The 18204-nt window shown below is 56.4% G+C and overlaps 1 protein-coding gene across 2 annotated transcripts in view; it reads right to left on the bottom strand.

Moving 5' to 3' along the window:
• LOC119511816 (myelin basic protein) overlaps window positions 1-18204 on the bottom strand; it is a 126266-nt gene that overhangs the window by 10532 nt on the left and 97530 nt on the right. The window contains exons 5-6 of one of the 2 annotated variants that reach the window (XM_037806332.1): window positions 16291-16368; window positions 1171-1278 (exon numbers count right to left, since the gene is read on the bottom strand). In XM_037806332.1, the coding sequence (XP_037662260.1) occupies window positions 1171-1278; window positions 16291-16368 (186 nt within the window). The remainder of the gene's footprint in view (window positions 1-1170; window positions 1279-16290; window positions 16369-18204) is intronic. The other variant, XM_037806333.1, reaches the window with a different exon arrangement.

Raw genomic sequence — 18204 nt, 5'->3', positions numbered from 1 at the left:
CAAGTACCCACAGGACTCCCTGCCCTCCCACAGGACCCCCGTCCCCGCAGGGCACCCCACAATCCCTGCAGGAGCCCCCCCAGGGCTTCTCCACACAAGGCAGCCCAAGGCTCTTCGGGGGGTGTCTGCTGTTTGTACCGTCTGCTCCTCCCTGGCTAATGCCCGAGAGCACTTAATATCTGTTTCTGTTTTAGTTGAAATATAGGATCGGAGACTCTGAAAGTACTCAGTGCTACAGAGAATCTTCCAGAACACTCAGAAGATGTGTGAGAGAATGGAGGGTTGGTTCCCCGTCTTGTGTGTCTGTGACATGCCCCTTGCACACTGGAGGATGTGGGGGCTTCACTTCACCAGTGACCCTTTTCGGGGTTAAAACCAACTGTCCTCTGTTACTCAGAACTTCAGAAGGCCTGTGGCTCCTAAAACTGTCATCACACAAGAAAACGACCTTAAATGTCGGCTGCAGAAATGTAGTTATTTTAGGTTATTTGTTTTTCTTATTCCTTTGTGGGGTTATAGTCTGTTTATTTTCTTGGGGTAGGATAGGAACATGTTGGAGGCAATGTAGTTATTTTCAGTTATTTACTTTTTCTTATTCCTTTGTTTTGGTTTTGTTTGAATTTTTTTTATTTTGTTTTTTTTTAATTTTTTGATAAAATTAAAAACATTGAAAGAGTGTGAAAAAAGTAAATGAACAATGGGGGAGAAGGGGAATGGAATGTTTTGGATGTTCTTTTTAATTCTAATGTTCATTTTTATTTTTTGGAGTAGTGAAAATGTTCAAAGATTGATTGTGGTGATCAATGCACAACTATGAACAACTGATTGTACATCTTGAACGACTGTATGTTATGTGAATATATCTCAATAAAAATGCAATTAAAAAAATGTCTGCTGCACAGAGATTTTATGCTCAGCAGCTTATGCTTTTGGACCAATCATCTCCAAACGGACCTTCATAGAACAGGGAGCCCAGCAGCGGCGGGTGCCCCAGGGCAAGCCCACCTGGGCCTCGAGAACAGGCACGGGGTGGGGTGGGGTGGGGTGCGGTGGGGTCCCTGCCAGCCCGGCCTGCGGAGGTGGGTGCCGTCACGCGGGGGCCTCGGGCCGCGCTCACCCGGGGGAGACAGCCGCTGCCACCCCCAGTCGCTCAGGGAAGGGGACACTCACAATGTTCTTGAAGAAGTGGACGACGGGGTTTTCGTCCTGTGCCCGGCCGTGCTGGGACTTCGGGGGCAGGGAGCCATAGTGGCCGGCTCTGGCCGCGTGGTGAGCGTCCTGGAAGACAGGGGCAGGGGGTTCACGGCAGGCCCGGCTCTCCCGGGGTGAGGCTGCCGTCCGAGGGCCTCCTGGGGACGCTGCTCGGCAGGTGCCCAGGGCCGTCCCTCTGGGACAAGGGCCCGGGTGAAGCCACCAACACGCCCGAGGTGCCAATGCGCGTGCTGGGCAGGGGCCTGGCCAGGGAGCCGCAGCTGGCTGAGGGGAGTCTCCATCTAGTTCAGTCTCGGGTCCTCCAGAAGCAGGTTAAGCAAATCATCGATGGAGAAACGCCACTTTCCCTGAGGCCTCTTTATAGCTGAAGGAAAATACTCAGGAATTACACACGAGAGAACTCATCACAGCAGCAGACAGACCCGTTTATCAGCTGTGACGTGGGTGCGCACACGAAATGGCCTCCGTTCCTCCAACTCAGCGTCTCCTGCTCGCGTCGGGGGTGCCATTGGGAAGCCATCATGACGGGGAGTGACGGGGAGAGCCGCCGGGGTGAGGGAGCCCAGGGAGACGTGTCACCCGTGCAGCTGGAACCTTCCGGGTCAGCGGGTGTCGCACAGAAGACGCCAGCAGGAAAGTGCCGAGGCGAGCAGCTCGCCACGCGGGGAAGACAGACTCGAAGGGAGGCCGGCCGAGGCCGACCCAGCCGCCTTCCCGCGTTCCTTGGCACCCGCTCCACCCCAGACGCCCGAGGCCACACGTGCCCAAGCGCACCGAGGCGAACCCCGAGACCTGTCGCCCCCACGAGGGTCTGTGGACAAGGAGCTCATGACGCTGACGTGGAGGGTTTCTCCTTGGCCCCCTGGCCCGGCTTCCCCACCCCCCACGGAGAACAGGGCACTCAAAGCAGGAAACGAGGCCCGGGGGGCTGCCCAGGGTGGCCTGGCACTGCGGGGAGGGACGCGGATTCTGCCGCAGTGAGTCGGTTAAAACGGGACAAAACACGCAGGTTCCCCTCAACTGTGTCGCCTTTGTCCAGATGGTTTGGGAGGCCTGCTTGTCCTTCCGGAAAACTCTAAAGTGTGTTTCTCAGGAATTAGTGATGATGCACTGAATGGGTTTGATTTAGTGGGTTTAATTTCCGGGCTCTGGCCTCGGAAAGAGCAGGTTGCTCTGCGCGAGACACTCAGAGTTTCCCGTCTGGGGTTCTGCAGCTGCCGAGGAGGGGGCGGCCGGGTCCCTGTGGAGCCGCGTGGGACGGGGGGTGACAGTGCCCAGCAGGCCCCAGCACTGCCGAGTGTCCGTGTGGACCGACGTCCCCCAGTGTGGGACCCTGTGCAGCCGCCCCCAGAGCCACCCCTGACAGCTCTACGGTCCCTGGTCACTCGGCTCACAAACCTTGTGGGTTTTTCCTTAAAATATTTCTTGCGTCCACCGTCCCTCCCAGTACTGACGTTAAAAAGGAAAGCCGGTCAGCTCCTCCTGTGATTCCAGGTCCTTCCATCTCCAACCACCTGCGCCTGCCACGGAAGCCTCAGCACACGTCACCCTGCCCTCCTTTCTTCGGGCAAGGGCTCCTTCAAAGGCGAGATCTGTCACCGGCCTCCAGGACGCTGCCTGTCCAGCCTTCCCACCTTCCCAAGACCCTCGGCCCGGGGCTGGCTCCGGCCGCCTCGCTGTCCTGCTCAGCCTCATCCTGAGCCCCGGCTCTGCTGCTCCCCCGGCCTGGCCGTGCCCAGCTCCTCTTCCTCCCGGCTGTCCCCAAGCCACAGCCTCCTCCCGTGCCTCGGCCACCAAGCCTGCACCCTCCCACCCCCTCTAGCCCGTGCTCAGGGTCACCTTCCTGAGGCACAAGCCGGCCCAGCCCTGCCCTGCACCGACGGCCTAGGGCCCAGCCTCACCACACGTGGGGTCTGTGATGCCTGAGCCCCCCCAGCATCCAGGCACATCCCTCCCCCCGTCCCCCTCACTGTCCTCCCCAGCAGGACATCCCGATGCCCCTGGCCGGGCCGTCTTCTCTCCTCCAGGGCCTTGCTGTGTGGTCCTTCCCGCCTGGATGCCCCTTCCTTCCCCCCAGTCGGCTCAGGCACCTGCAGGGGCAGGTCTGATGTCCGGCAGCACCTGTGCCAACTCACCTGGGCAGTGGCTGCCGAGCTGGTCCCTGGACCAGCCGTTCCTGCCCCTCGTGAGCACACGGGCTCCGCATCCTCTCCTCCATGGGCAGCCTCCCCGCTGTGCAGCCCCCACATGAGGCCTCGCTCATCCCGCTCACCTGGCAGGCCAGGTGTGGCTCAGGGCACCATGGACGTAGCAGGGCAAAACCAACCATGGTTCTTGTGCTAGATGTTTTGAATAACTTAACGGATCAGTTTTATTCCCTGGATTTCTTTATAACTGGTGCCACGTATTTTAGCTCTTGATTGTAATTTTCTTGTTCAGTTGTTTCCTGTTTGTTAACCATTGTTTTGTTTCCAACCAGAATATAAATTTTTTATCAATTGCACTAATTCTGTATGCTTCATGGAACATAGTATAATACTCTATAATAATAAGTACTTTTAGTTTACTGATGATTCCATTTCCCCCGTAGAGAAAATGCACAGGTAACTTGAGGGACCAGTGTGCATGGACGCCACGAACATGAAACCTTCGGAGGAGACAGGAAAGGGCATTTTTGTGGCTGTTGAGACTCTGATTCTTCTTTTCTTGTTCTCACTGCTGACGTTACTGCAAGAACCGACGCCGTCTCTCAGCTGCTCCAGGCCACGCTGCCGTGTACTCAAGGCCTCCTATTGCACCCCGTCACCACCAGCCAAACCACGCCTGCTCATCTCGCCAATAGATTGGGTATAATTGGGCATTAAAAACCAAACAGTCCTGTCAGATAAGCACCACCCCAAAATAGTGAGCCAGGAAACGCGAGGCACCTGATGTTAGACCAGTATCGTCAAGAGTCGGCCCTGCCTGCGGACGAGCACCCCAAAAGGCTGGAGCAGCTCAAATGGCTCAGAACCGAGCCCTGGTCCCACTGCCCCTGCCACCGACGGAGCTTTCGCCACAGGCCGTCTGCTGGATTCTGAATCACAGAAACATCCTCACCTGCAAGTCATCTACTTCACGATTAAACTAGAAAGGTATTTTAAGCTTTATGTACAGGTTTTAAAAGCAGCAACTGTTCATCCACGCCAGGCAGCCTCATGGTGCTAATGCTTCTTTATGTTGTGGGGTTTTTAATGAAGTTTTGGGTCAATAATGATGTTTCACATGTGAATTGTGTGCACCTGCTTTGAATGCTAAAAGAAAAATTAGCATTTTTGTAAGTGATTTTTTTTATAATGAATGTATTGTTCACCAATCTTTTGAGAGAAAAGTAATTTAAATCTTAAAATGAAAACTATGCTCACATCAAACCAAAACGTGACTGTTTTTGGCAGCTCTGGTTGTAATCACCAAAAACTGCAAACCACACAACTATCTTTCAGTCGAGCCTGGTGAGACGAACTGCGGCACATCCACGCCACGGAACACTACGCAGCAATGAAAAGGAGCAGGTGCCTCAGAGGCATGTGCCAAGTGAAAGAGCCCTCCTGAAAGGCTCCCCCCTGTAGGACTCACTCGCAGGCCAGCCTCAAAGAGACAGAACTACAGCAACGGGACAGATCAGTGACTGTCGGGGCCTGGGGTGGTGTGACAGGGCCTTCTGGGGGACGGATCCTTACTGTGGCGGTAGTTACACAAATCTAAACAGGAGTCACCGTTCCTAGGACTATACCCCCAAGTCAGTTTTACCGCATGATAATTTATAAAACAAAACAGCATGCAGCACTGCAGCTGGCCTCTCGTGGAGCCCACAGCTGAATGTGGGGAGCTTGGTATGGTGATGTGCACTTCCTCCCCTGGGACCTACGCCCTCGGCCTGGCTGCCCCCGCGCGCCCCTCATTCCCTTGCCCGGCTCCGGCTCTTCCTGACTCTCCCTGGAGCACCTGCCCCCAAGTGGCCCTTTGTGAACAGTGTGGCCGCTCGGCTGTAACTACTCACGCAGTGTGGGCCATTCCTTCAGCATCTCGTAACCATCTCACCTCTCAGCCGGATTTTAGGGCTTTGGGGACACACACGCACACGCAAATTGACGTGAGTCCCAAAGCTCCTGGCAGTCTGACTCCCAAATATGAAACGAACACGCGAACACAGGAGCCCTGGCTCTGTGTGGCTCCAGCTGGGCTCTGGCACTAAAGACACGCGTGGCCTCGGGTGACCAGGCAGGACGCTCGGCGACTCAGGGCTGTTTCCTCACATGAACGCAAGGAGGTGGAAGTGGGGACTCGTGAGACGCTCTGCTCAGGGCCCACCTGTGGACAGCAGCCAAGAGCGGAAGAGGCCCCGGGGAAGGCTGCATCTCGGGTCTCTCCTGAGACTCCAGGCCTGGTATGGGCCGATCTGCTTAGGTTCGCCAAGGAGTTTTTGTGGTGAGCACAGGAAGAAGAGTGAGGAGACACCTTTATCATTGTGGCGCTCCGGGGTCCGTGTCTGAGCTGCTGTCCACGGGACCCAAGCTCTCGTCTCCGCTGGTGCATCTGTGGTGGACCCGGCCTGGCCACACATACCCACCCCCCTGTGGCAACTCTGGCCGAAGAGACGCCTCGAGCCCTGTCCCGCTCCTCGGACAGCCTGGACGAACACGAGCGCTTTATTCTTTGAATGGAGACTGCCGCAGGACACGATCGTGGCCGTGGCCTTGGAAGGTCAGCCTGCATTTACAAGATGAAAAGGCACACAGCTTGAGAGATGGCTGGATTGTGCAGCAGAACAACATGCCCAGCCCTGGCCCTCTCCTCGGTAAATGGCCAGATGAAGTGGAAGGTGCTAGAGGTGAGCTCTGGAGAGAGCAGAGTCAGCTGCACCCAGTGGGGAGGGCGCGTCCCCGGGGCACAGTTCAGGGCCAGGAAATGCTCCGTTTCTTCAGGGTCTCTGACCCTGACCCGACTCCTTTCCTCGGCCCCCTCCTCTGTCCCATCCATGTGTCCGCTCTTCTCCATTTGCTTCCCCCTTCCCTTGCTCAAGACGAGCCACGGATGCAGCTCTGTCCAGTCTAGGAGTGTGTCGGTGTGAGTCATACAAGAGAATCTACTTGGCCCGACACTGGCCGTGCAAAGAGCAGCTCTGGACGTTGTCCTTGGCCACCTTCCAGCCACTTCGAGACAAAGCCTTGGGTTGAAGTTTGGTGTCTGGAAGACAGCTGCCATCATCAGGAGGGCACGGGAGCAAGGCGACAACACGCTGGGTGATGGTGGAACATTTGGGGAACTTTAAGTCTCTGAGCTTCACGTCCCGAGGGCCCGAGAGCCAGGCTGGGGCTCTGGTGACCCCTCAGGGTGCAAGAGTTCAGGCGTGATGCTGCCCAGGTGACTCCTGGTGCAGAGGTTTTGCCAAAGAAAGCAGAACCCAGAGCTGTCCCCATGGAACAGTATGGAGTCATGCTGGGCGGCAGGGCTGGGGTGGGCGCTCGGGGAGACCCAGCATGGCCATCCTGGTACAGACCTCGGGTGCTGGGTTCTTGGCGGTGGGGTGAGGGTGTTACGGGCTGAGGGTGGGAAGCAGGAGTCCCTCGAACTATGGGGCAGATTCCCTCAAGCCCTTTTGGTTTATAGGGTGTTGAGGGATCTTAGGAAGGGGCACGGATGGGCCTCTTTCCTTTAAGAGGTTCCACTTCCCGAATTTGTCCAACATCTGTGGCACTTTTAGCCCATAAGGAAGGGATGCTGCTGTGATAAATGGAAAATAGTGCATTAAAAAAATCATGCTTTTTTGGTGTATTTGCTATGCTTTCCAGTTTGTGGGGAGTGGGCCCTTAGCCATTCTCTTCTACCTTATTGCACAGAGGGTTGTTGGTTTCCCAGGTGGGGGGAAAGTGGGAGGGGAGGGGGGGACGCTGGGAGAGAGCATGGAAGGTTAGTTTCCAGCAGCTTCCACCAGCCTGGGGCCAGCTCAGGTCGGAGTGTGGGAGGGGCAGGGCTCAGGGTCGTGGCCCCACAGGAAAGCAGCCCCCGAGGAGACCCTGAGACCCAGGGCCGGACATGGGCCAATTTCCTCCCGTTCAGTTCCATCTAGAAGTTTCTAGCTGCTGCCTGCCGCCAAGCAATATTGGCCAGTGGAGCTTGAGCTCTCCAGAAGAGAAAGGACTTTTGTTTCTTAGTTGTTAAGACAAATGTTTAGTAACCGCCTGATAAAGTAGTTTTCAAATGTACTTACTAAGGCTGGAAAAAAAAAGGCCAAAATTGATACCATTTTCTGGTTATTTGCCAAGATCTATGCATCTCTGCCCATGCTTATCCCGCATCGATGAGCTTGCTTTCCTCGTAGGGGACTTCACGGCAAAGGAGGACTCCGAATGGATGAGAACCGAGACACGGGGTTGGAGAGACGATCCCGGCCCAAACCTGGACCCCGGGGCCCGGAGGACGGGCTGCAGGTCCCAGACCCCTTCGGGGTCCCCAGGTGAGGGCAGGACAACTCCCAGGACATTTGGTTTATTGTTGGCAGCTGAATATTTGGGACAAGTGGCATCTGAAAAAGTGTTCTAATTGTGAATGAAAACCTCTGTGTTGCTTAGCACACTAATACACACTCATTCTGTAGACACCGCAGGTACAAGTCGAAAGTGTGGAGAAGAAATTCCTCCACTTAGGGATGACCGTCACTCATGTGTCGAGGGACACAACTCACAGCTGACTTTATGCATAAATAATCCTAGAGCAGCATGCGAGCTCCTCAGAAGGGATCCCACCGCATGCACGATTATGCTCGCTTGAGTTTTCTTTTTCACTCAACAGTAGGCCAAGGGCTTCCTTTCATATCAATATGGGTTTGCATTATGAGTAATGACGAAAACCAAACGACAAGTTCTTCATAGCATCAAAGCTGCGCTACAGGAAGGAAGGTGTTGTTTATCTTTAAAATAATTGCTCTCCCCTGGCCGCGCTTCCCCTGCCGGCTTGCTAACAACCTGCTGAGCCCCGTCTACACCCCGCTCCTCGCCAGCAGGGGCGCCCGCCGCGGCCGCGCTGCTCCCGGGTCCCCACCCCCAGGATCCACTCGGGACCGTCTCCCCTCTCGGCGGGAAACGCTGTCTCCTGGGAGAATTAATAGTCACCGCTCCCGGGGGATGTAGTTAGAAAAAAAAGAGAGCGAGAGCGGGAGCTGCCAGCGCTGTACTTCCGAGAGGAACTCGGGCTCCGTCCTGAACCGCTGGCTCCGAATGCAGCTGCGGACAAAGCGGGAGCCTGTCCCGGCCCCTCCCCGCGAGCGCGCCCCGGGCCCCGCGGCAGGGGTCCCCTCCCCGCGCCCCGGCCGCTCGCACGGGAGCCGGGGGGCAGCAGGGGGGCGGGAAAGCGTCGCCCTCTCGCGCACACACGCGTCCGAGAGCGCACGGCCCGGCCATGGGGTGCCGGCCTGCAGAACCGCGCCCGCCGCCTGCGCGTCCCCCCCGGGGTCCGGGTGGCAGGGTCCGCAGTGATGGAAAGGCGTGCGGCACAGCTCTAAATAGCATTAAAGGTGCCCAGGCTGCCCTTCAGACGCGCAGAACAACAACCGCACTTGGTTCCTCCACCCTGATCACGCGCTTTGCGCACGGGACTTGGGAAGCTGCCCATCACGCGCCACGCCCCGCACCGCCCCCGGGCCGCGCCGCCTGTCCCGCGCCAGGGCGCACGGAGCGCACCGCGGGGGGAGCTGCTGCGGACACCTCGGCCCTTTCAGAAAGTGGAAGCTGAGCGTTCTCGGGGTCACGGGGGAGGGGCCCTCACTCCCGGGTCCCTCCGCCCCACCCACCGCTGACCTCCGGGGTCGCTCACCCCAGGGCCTAGGAGGCGCTCCCAGCACAAGTCTGAGCCCCCCGATGCCGCACGCAGCCCCCCGCTTTGTGACGCCGCTCACGATGTCATTGCAGATCCACACGTTAGACAAATGCGCCCGTGGGTGCGGCTCACATACGCGCAGATCCGACACGCCGGCGGCTACGGGCAGTGACGATGTTCTTACTGGCATTTTCTTCATCAAGTAGATCATGGGAGGTCTAGGGCTTTAGTTCCTCCCCAGAAGGAGTCGACGAGCAGAGTGGTGACGACGGTGACCCCGCTTCTCCTGGATCCCGACCTGCGGCGCCGTCCTGGCGGCTTGGCCCGGGGCTGCGGACCGGCCCGGGTGGCCCGAGGCCCCGCGCACCTCCCGGAGCCCCCTCCGGCCTGTCTGCGGCTCCGCGCCTCGACGTGGGCTGGGAAATCCGGGGGCGGCCACTAGGTGGCAGGAAACGGCGAGGGGGCGTTTAAACGGTGTCATTTGTCTATTTTACCAAGTTCCTTGACTGGCCTTGAGTTGGGAAGCGTCGAGCTAGAAATAAAGGTTTGCTCATGTACAAGAAAAATCCTAACGTCTGTTGATGGAGCTATTCAGATATCAGTTAATACTTAGGGAATGAGAGAATTTGCAGTTGCTGCTTTTCACTCAAAAACTAGTTCCTTGTTCTTGGTAAACGCTGGTAGTTAGATACAACAAATGCAAGTCTAGTTAAAGCAATGACATTTATCAGTTTTGTGGTCATTTCAAAGGATGCGCTTCTATAGAAGTTAAAACTAGGGGTGTGGTCGGTTCCCACTTGCAGTGGAAAGTTACACCTTGACACAAATGGACAGTATTGTTATTTGACTAGACGTAAAGGAATCAACATCTGTCTTCTGACACTCTCCCCTCTGACTGAGCACCAGGTTGAGCCCAGAGGATTTCTGTATCCACTCAGTGGTCTCAAGGTCTCTAGCCACTCACGTGGGTGGTTTCACCGGGTCCCAGTGAGAAAGCAGAGGCATTTGCATTCTGCTCCACCCTCATCTCCCAGCTGTCTTTGATTTTTGTGGCACTCTTAAGAATATCTGATACCAGGGGATAAGAGGGTGACTTGTTTCACTGGCTTGGCACCACGGGTGATAATGGTGTCATTGTTTTTCCCAAACTGCCAGCGATAAGGAAGAACCACAGAATAAGATCTGGAATAAATAAAATTTTTTACCTTGTGACCTTTCTCTAATATAGAATTCTTTATATCTAAGGACCATGTAATATTATCCACTGTGAAATGGATGCACTTTTGTCTGCCCATTTTCTCTGGCTTCCCCCTTCCTTTTCTGCTTATAAAAATCCTTCATGCTCCTGGAAATCTTGTTTCAATGACATATCCCGCATAAATCCTTCTGGGAGGAGGCAGTAGCACGAAAGCTTCCTCCATTCTATGGAAGGCCTCGTAGACTCGCCACCCGTATTCCCACCTACAAACCGGTGGGAGAGACTCCCGTAAACAGCTAACCTGTCCGTCTGTCCCACCAGTATGTGAGTCCCCAGGAGGGGGCACCTCTGAGGCTTATTTCACTAGGTGCTGGAAAATAAGTATTATCGAATAGAACCAGGCTCCTGGTTGGTGACTGTGTGGTGCGTCTGTCTCAATTGTCCACGTCAGGAGCGTCCTTCCCTTCCACGAGTTCCAAGAGAGATCCCAGCTCGGAGAGAGACTCCTTACGCCCACCACCTCCACCCGACGGCGCTCAGACACCACGGCCCCTCGCTTCCCGCGCCCCCCCCCCCCCATGCCCCGGCTGTGTGTCTGTGAGCTTTTCAGAGGAAGCAATGACGCAGTTCTGGCCACATGGCTTCTGATATGCCTTGTGAGCGAGGGTCCATTTTTTTTTCTGGCAAGGTCAAGACCTTTTAGATTTTGCAATCTGGAGAGAACTCTTTTCTGTCTGGATGATGGATGCAGTTTTTCCGGTACTTTTGCCCTATGCAGAGCTTAAGAATATGTTTGTTCCTAAATCATGGACTTGCTGGAATTTAGTTGGCGCCATGGGCTTGTTGTCTCTTCACAGGAGGCCGAGGAACTTCAGCCACAGGCTTTTCTCGGCTGCTGGGGAAACTCACAGCAACCCTTTGGAGTTAGATGGGAACTGGAGGTCACAACTGTCTGCTCCGGCAGGACACTTCTCGTCGCGCCGGACAACGCAGGTGCTGATGTACGTGGGGGGAGCGGGGTGAGGGGTGGGGGTCTGACGTTGCGGCTGAGGCTCAACTTGGGGCGCTTGTCACTTTTTCCCCGATTCGAGGGACAGTTTTCCACGGGCAGGAGTTTTGACTCGGCACACTGTGCCGCTGAAGGCGGGGACTCAAGCACTGCTTTCTAAGGCACGTGGGGGGCACATGTGGCTCCCCCGAGACAGGATCCGAGCCCCTTGCAGGGAAGCCGCCTCCTTGGAACGGGCCGCGGCTCTGGGCCTGGGCATGGCAGAACTGGAGGCCTGGTGCCCCAGTCGGTGCCTCCTGACGCTTCTCGTCTGGGATTTAATCTCAAAGGGAAAAGCCCTGGATGCCCGTTTCCATGGGGCTCCTCCTGGGAAGCATGTGGGGCAGGCACGGGGGCACATGTCATCTGCGGGACGGAGCTGCCCACAGGTTGGTGAGAAAGTCACTCCAGCACCGTGCATTTTCCATCTGGCAGCTTTACCATCTCCTCTCGGCCTTGGGTCAGCCCCTGCGGGCTCTTCAGGTGCTCTCTGCTCAGCACCTCCGTTTGAAGCTCACCTTCCGTAGGTGTGCAGTCAGCGCTGACCGGTTACCTGGCAGAAAGAGCCGAGCTCCGTTCCCAGCTCGAGGAGCCCACGGCAGGCTCGGGCCCGGGGTGCTGGGCTGTGTTCTCCTGCAGGGCAGACCCGTGGGTGTGCGTTTCCCAGACTCAGAGCAACGTGGAGCTGGGAAGGTGAACGCGCGGCTGTTCTCGAATGCTGCTTTTGAGGTGTTGCTACTCTCCCCGTCTAAAACGGCTGGAAGCAGGTGTTGGGTGTTGGACTTGACCATTCTGACTTGATTTTTTTCTCTCTGCTGCAAGCACTCAGTTTTTAGGACCTGAGTTTGACTGAAATGCCGAGAAAGCTCTTTTTAGCGTAATTACCGCGCTCCCTTCCCAATGGATGCATAAACCAACACAGTAGTGCCCAGAAGGCCTTTTACAGGGACTTCAGGGACTGTGGGTGTGCAGCTTGCAGGACGTGGGTCTGGAATGTCGTCTTTGGAAGGAAAAGGAAAGTACCACCGGCTTTCTGGCAGGAACAGGCCATGGGCCCCTGGTGCAGCTGTGGCGGGACAAGGCCCTGGGTGCCGAGGTGACGGGGTCAGCTTGCACAGAGGCTGGGTCTGAGATAGCTGCAGCCTCTGTCCTCTCACCCCCTCTTGGAACGTGGGCTCCCTCGGTTCCCTGGCGCTAGAGGGGAGCCACCACGACCGTTCAAACCTGGCCAGAAGCGTTTATTTGGAGGTGATGAAGAAATTAGGCTCATAAAACCTGAAGACGTAGGAGGACAGTGGTGCCTGTGGGTAATGAGATTTTGTTTCACTGACGAACAGGACAAGGACTAGCTGAACTCGCACCGACTCACCTTCCAGGAACTCTGGATGGGCGAGTCAGAGTCCTCTTAGCACAAGGGTTAGCAGATCTCCCCTGAAGACTGAGACTGGGTGGAAGTGGAGTCTTCAACAAATCTGCAACCGTTTCACCTGAAACTTGCACTTTCTGGTTGAGGAAACTGAGGCCCAGGAGCCGAGAAGCAGCAGGTGCCCAGGCCACGGCCAGCAGGTGGCGGAGCGGCCGGAGCCGGGAGGGCCGGGAGCAGGTGCTGCTCTCTCGGCGGCTGCCCGGGCCGCTGGGGCTGCATCTTTCTAGAGGAGCAAGAGCATCGTGCAGCGCTGGTGGAGAACGAACGTGCCTACAGCCTGCACGAACCCACCCTCTCGACCGATTAGCACGACCCCCATGGTGGCGGCCCAAGCCCTGTCACTGTCACAGGCTAGAACTAGAAATGGAACGTGCCTGTTTGAGTGTTAGTCCCTTGCTCGTTCCCAGCAGCAGATGCTTTCGACGTTCGGCCCCAGGGTTGCTCTGCAGCTGGGAGCAGGTCCGAAGCAACCCCTGTCCCAGACGCACTGGGGCCGGGCGGGGACGTGTCCCCTGGAGACGGGAGCGGCTGCCAGCACCACATTTTGTGGGCAGCTGAAGCATAAAGGACTTTTGAAAATGAAGAAGAGCGTTTTGCAGGAAATTAACTGCAGAGATTTCCCCCTTCCTGGCATCCATCTCCGGGCTCCCAGCTGGGGCCGGAACACAGGGGGGCAGAGCCTGAACATGGGGCTCCCTGTGTGTCCCCCAAGTGTCTGTCAGTGGGATGTGGCCCCGTGTACAATGCAATATCATCGGATCCCACGATGACATGAGGCCGAGTAAAGGAGCCAGGCACAAACGACACACATCGCAGGACTCCACTTATATGAGAGATCTAGACTAAGCAGTGTCAACAATTCAGAAAAAGACTCAGGGTCTCCAGGGGCTGGAGGAGGGTGAGGGGCTCCTGCTTGGAGAGTGCAGTGCCCCTATTTTGGGTGAAGAGAGGATTCAGGTAAGGGAGGGTGGTGACGGTGGCACAACACTGGAATCCACTTACTACCACTGAATCGTGTGCTTGAAAATGGTCGAAGAGGCAAATTTTATGTTATTTCTTTGTTGCCACAATTTTTAAAAAGGGGGGCACCAATGGCTTAGGCACCCCGGCCCTGGGCCCGCTCTGCTCCTTGTCCTTCCTTGGCAGGTGTCTTGTGCTCTTGCGTGTGCTCATCTGATGAGCATTTATGGAGTGTCTACTGTGTGCAGGCACTGAGCCAGGTTCCAGGGACTCCACAACTCCACGACTCCACGACGGGCGGATCGCTGCCCTCCTGGGGGGATGCGGTGGCAGGGGGGGTCCTGCAGACCAGGAAAGCCGGGAGAGACGCAGCTGCCTGCTTCCCCGGAGACGCCCCCCCTTTGGCTGTTCTCTCCCTCGCTGTCCCGGTGTCCTGGCTTTGCCCACACACTGTCGTGTCCTTGATCATTTTCTCCTCCGTCTCCCTGGGCTCTCTCCACCCCTTCCTCAGGCGTGGCAAGTCCTCTAGGTGAGTCCTGAGAAAGACGGCGTCTCCTGGAATCAAAGGGTTCCTTGGAAGGAGTCGGGTTTTTGAAGAACCATCAACAGCCCGGGAGCTGCTGTGTTGGGAGGTGCTGCCGTGGATTCCCTAGAGCAGGGGATTCCTCCCCCCGCCCCGCGGATCTGTGTGGAGAGGGGGCAGTGACGAGAAGCAAGAGGGGCAGCGACGACCAGGCGGACAGCAGCAGCTGGGGCGCCAACACCTCCAGGGCTTCCGGGCCCTGAGACTCAGCCTGGCCCCAGCATCCTCGGGTCTGTGAGCAGCTCTTCCACGGCGGCTCCCACCGCCCCAGCGACTTTGACCTCCCACTCAGGCCTAGCTCGAGTGCTCTCCGCCACAGACCCTTGCGGCTACATGTGTATTTTAAAGCCACCCTGTCCTTGCAATCCATTCACCAAGGCTTGTGCAGCTAAATCTACTCTCTATTAATCCCAATCATTTCTTGAAATAATTAAGAATCTGAAAACTCTGGAGGAAGGCCTCAAACTAAGCCAACACTCTTAGAGAAAGGTCCTAAGAAGACAAGTGGGCTGGGACTGCAGCTCAGTGGGCTTGACCACAAGGGGGGACCCACCCACCTCTCTGTGGCCCCCCAAGGCAGGGAGCTTGGTGCAAGCATCTCCGGACACACCTGTGGGGAGACAGGCCCTCCGGGAGGTCACCCTGCCTCCGTGGGATCTTTCCCAGCAGGTCCCAGGGGGACCCCCTGTCCTGGGGCTCTGGCCTAGAAGACGTGTTTGTCTGTCAGTGATGACACTAAGGGCTCCGCGAGGCCCCCACGCTGTGCGGCCACTTGGCTGTGGCCTCACCTAAGAACCAATGAAGAGTGTGCACACACACACACACCGTATCAGAGCACACACACACTCACAAGTGTACCATGCTCCCTTGTGTGCTGTAACATTCTTCCAGCATATGCTTTGGCCAGTCTGGATCCTCTTTGGACCAGAACAGGGGCGTCCTCCATAAACTCGGGGCGTACGCGATTGGACGTGTGGACTGTTTTCCAGCTGCTCACGAGGAGGAAGGTCAAAGCCTCAGCAGCCAAGCAGAGCCGGCTACTGCAGAACACTTATTTATTTCTAGCCAGGTTTTCAGATGTTGGCCAAAAGTCTGTCAGGGCTGGGGACAGTGGTGCTGGTTTTTCTCTTTAAATTTTTTATTTTATTTTATTTTATTTTTTGCTTTATTTTAAAACATGTTTCCAACCTTTTGCATTTTGGGAGGTTAGAAAAGCTGAGTGCCAAGGTGCAGGCGTGACTGCCTTATCTGAAAGCAAGCACTGGTGGAGACCAGCCTGGGTGGGGACCAGTGGCAGGGCAAGCAGAGGTGCTGGGCCTGCCCGTGCCCCCCATCCTTCCCACCCTGCTCTGCTCGTGGCCAGCGCTGCGCGGTCCCTGGGCGCTCGGGAAAACAAGGGGCGGGGGGGACAAGGAGGGGTCCCAGTGATGCCCTGTTTCCCATGCAGCAGAAAAGTGCCCAGGGGCTGCCCTTCCCAAGGCTCTCGTTTTTTAATTTAACTCGACTACTCTGTGGTGTGTGCTAAATGTCACTTGGCTCTGGCTTTCAAAGGAGATGCAAACACAGGCAGACTGTGGCCTTGGGCCTCCTCTGCTGGGAAAACACTTCCCAGGCTGCCCCACGGCCTCTGTCGGCCATGGAGAGGACGCTGCAGCCACCGCGGGCCCCAGGGCCGGTCCTGAGCCTGGCGGGCAGCCAAGCCCTCCCTCTTGGCACAGCCCCGGTGGACCCCGCACTGAAATTCAAAGGCGGGTTTTTTTCTGCCTTCACAAATCTCCCTCTGCTGGCTCCTCCTGTGGACTCGACTCCTTTGCTTTGCTGAGATTTAGAAATGCCAACTACAACCACCTGTGCTTTGTGGACACGCGCCCTGGAGACCCTGCTGCACTTATTCATGGCAAACCTTTCCAGTAACCTTGCTGGTGAGCTCAGAGCTCGGTGAACAGGGCGGCCTCAGAGGAGAGAGGACGCACAGCATCCGGCCCAGAACGAGGAAGTGCGAGCCTTACCTTGTACATGCTGCACAGCCCAGACCGGCTGGGGGGGTGGGAGGGCAGAGGGCTCCTGCTCTGCGTTAGCCGGGGTACCTGCCAGGAGGGACAGAGTGGGCTGTTGAGTGCGAGCAGGCTCAGGGGGAAGCCCCACGCGGCCCACCGGGTCTCCTCTCCTGAACGGCCCTGGGGAGACCCGAGGCGGGCGAGGGGGAGCAGTCGGGAGGGAGGAGGATGAGAAGATGGTCGGTGAGCAGGGGGGGCTATACAGACGATGGATGGAAGCAATGACGAGATGGAACATGAGAAAGAGAAAGGACAGCGGGTGCAGCCTCCAAGGACCCAGGGAGGAGAGGCATGTCCAGAAAAACAGAAATAAGATTTAAAAAAAAAGTTCTTCCCTTTGGAGTACATTCTGGGGCCCTGTGCCTAACTATGTGCCTGAATTTTCTTAAAAATGTGGTGGCAGTCACAAGCCATGTAGGATTCCTAAGAGAGAACTAAAGAAAGCAACTTTCCATCTGATGCTAAAAGGACCTTTTGAAGTCTCTAACGGAACGGTTTAATTTTATATTCAATTTTATTTGTAGAGGTTTTTTTTTCCCTTTCTTTTTTATAGCAAGTGTGTTGGCTTGTGTATAGGATTTGCAAGTGGAAGTTACTCCTGTGCTGTGGGGGTGAAGCGCTAAGAAACCGGAGATATCTTTGTAGGAACTTTTCAAGTTTCTATGGAGTATAAGGAGATAATTTTGGGAGCAAGAGAGTGCCCCAAATCTCTCCAACCGATCATTTGGCTTTACATTTGCTTGTCCACCTTCCTTCTGGACATTGATCCATTGTCTAATATTCCTTGACCTGAGCTGCGCGTTCTCAACCCCACCATTACAATTGCTCTTAAACGGGGTGCACTTCCACTTTAGGGTGCCCCCTCCTCTGTCAGCTAATAGGCGCAGCGGCCGTGTGGATCGCAGGGGTGCGGGGCGCAGAGACTCGGGGTGCAGCGGCTGCGGGAGGCGCGCGGGCAGGGGTGCAACGCCCCGGGCAGGTCTCGGGAGCTGTCTGGTCCCGGCCACAGATGAGAGCGGGTTGTTTTACAGGTTAACGGCTGGGGGCGCACAGAAATGAGCGCTGTTCCGACGGAGGAGGCCGGTGCGTTCCGGAAGCGTCGCTGTGGCGCGGGAGGACGCGGTTTCCCGGGGGAGGCAGGGCTGTGGCGCGCGGGGAGCTCGCGTCCCTCACGGGCAGGAGAACCACGGGGAGCCCCGTCCGCGCCCGGTCCCCGGAGGAGCAGGGGGTCTCGGGGCAGCAGCCGGGAGGGGGGCAGCCCCCGTTTCCCCCGGGGGGACAGCCTCCCACGGTGGCAAATGGGCAAGCCGGCCTTGCAAACCTGGTCGAAATGCAAAGAAGTGTCTGACTGATTTTCTCCCTCTTTAATCCTATGTCTTTTCTCAGCAAGGAGGGTCATCACGGCACATTTTTGAGAAGCTCTGGTGGGTTTGTGTGGCGCCTGCTTGCTCCACCCCTGGCTTTCGGGGGCCCCGGCCACCCACACGGGGTGACAGAGTGGGGGGTGAGCCCGTGGCTCGGGGTGCAGGGGCAGGCAAAGGAAGGTGAGCCCTACTCCGACTCTGGTTCCCGGGGGAAGAGGCTGCGTCTCTCAAGTGTGCTTAGTCTGATCGGAAAAGTAAAATCTCTTCAGTAGAAGAACGGGGGAAACAAGCCAGTAAATCACGGTGATGGGCCTCGGCAAGGGCTAAGGAAGACAGAAACCAAGAGTAGCCTCCAAGAGAAACTGGGTTTGTCAAGCCCACACTCACAGGGCTCCATCACAAGAGCTAATTTTTCTTTAGCTTTTTTTCTTTTCAGTATTTTTTATGAAGTAGGGTGATTTTGGAAGAAGAGCATGCTGATAGATATAGTGGAAAAATTCTA

Source organism: Choloepus didactylus, chromosome 16 (genome assembly GCF_015220235.1).
Source record: "Choloepus didactylus isolate mChoDid1 chromosome 16, mChoDid1.pri, whole genome shotgun sequence".
Taxonomy (NCBI): Eukaryota; Metazoa; Chordata; class Mammalia; order Pilosa; family Megalonychidae; genus Choloepus; species Choloepus didactylus.
The sequence above is the reverse complement of the archived record's forward strand: the minus strand, read 5'-3'. Positions and strand labels throughout refer to the sequence as shown.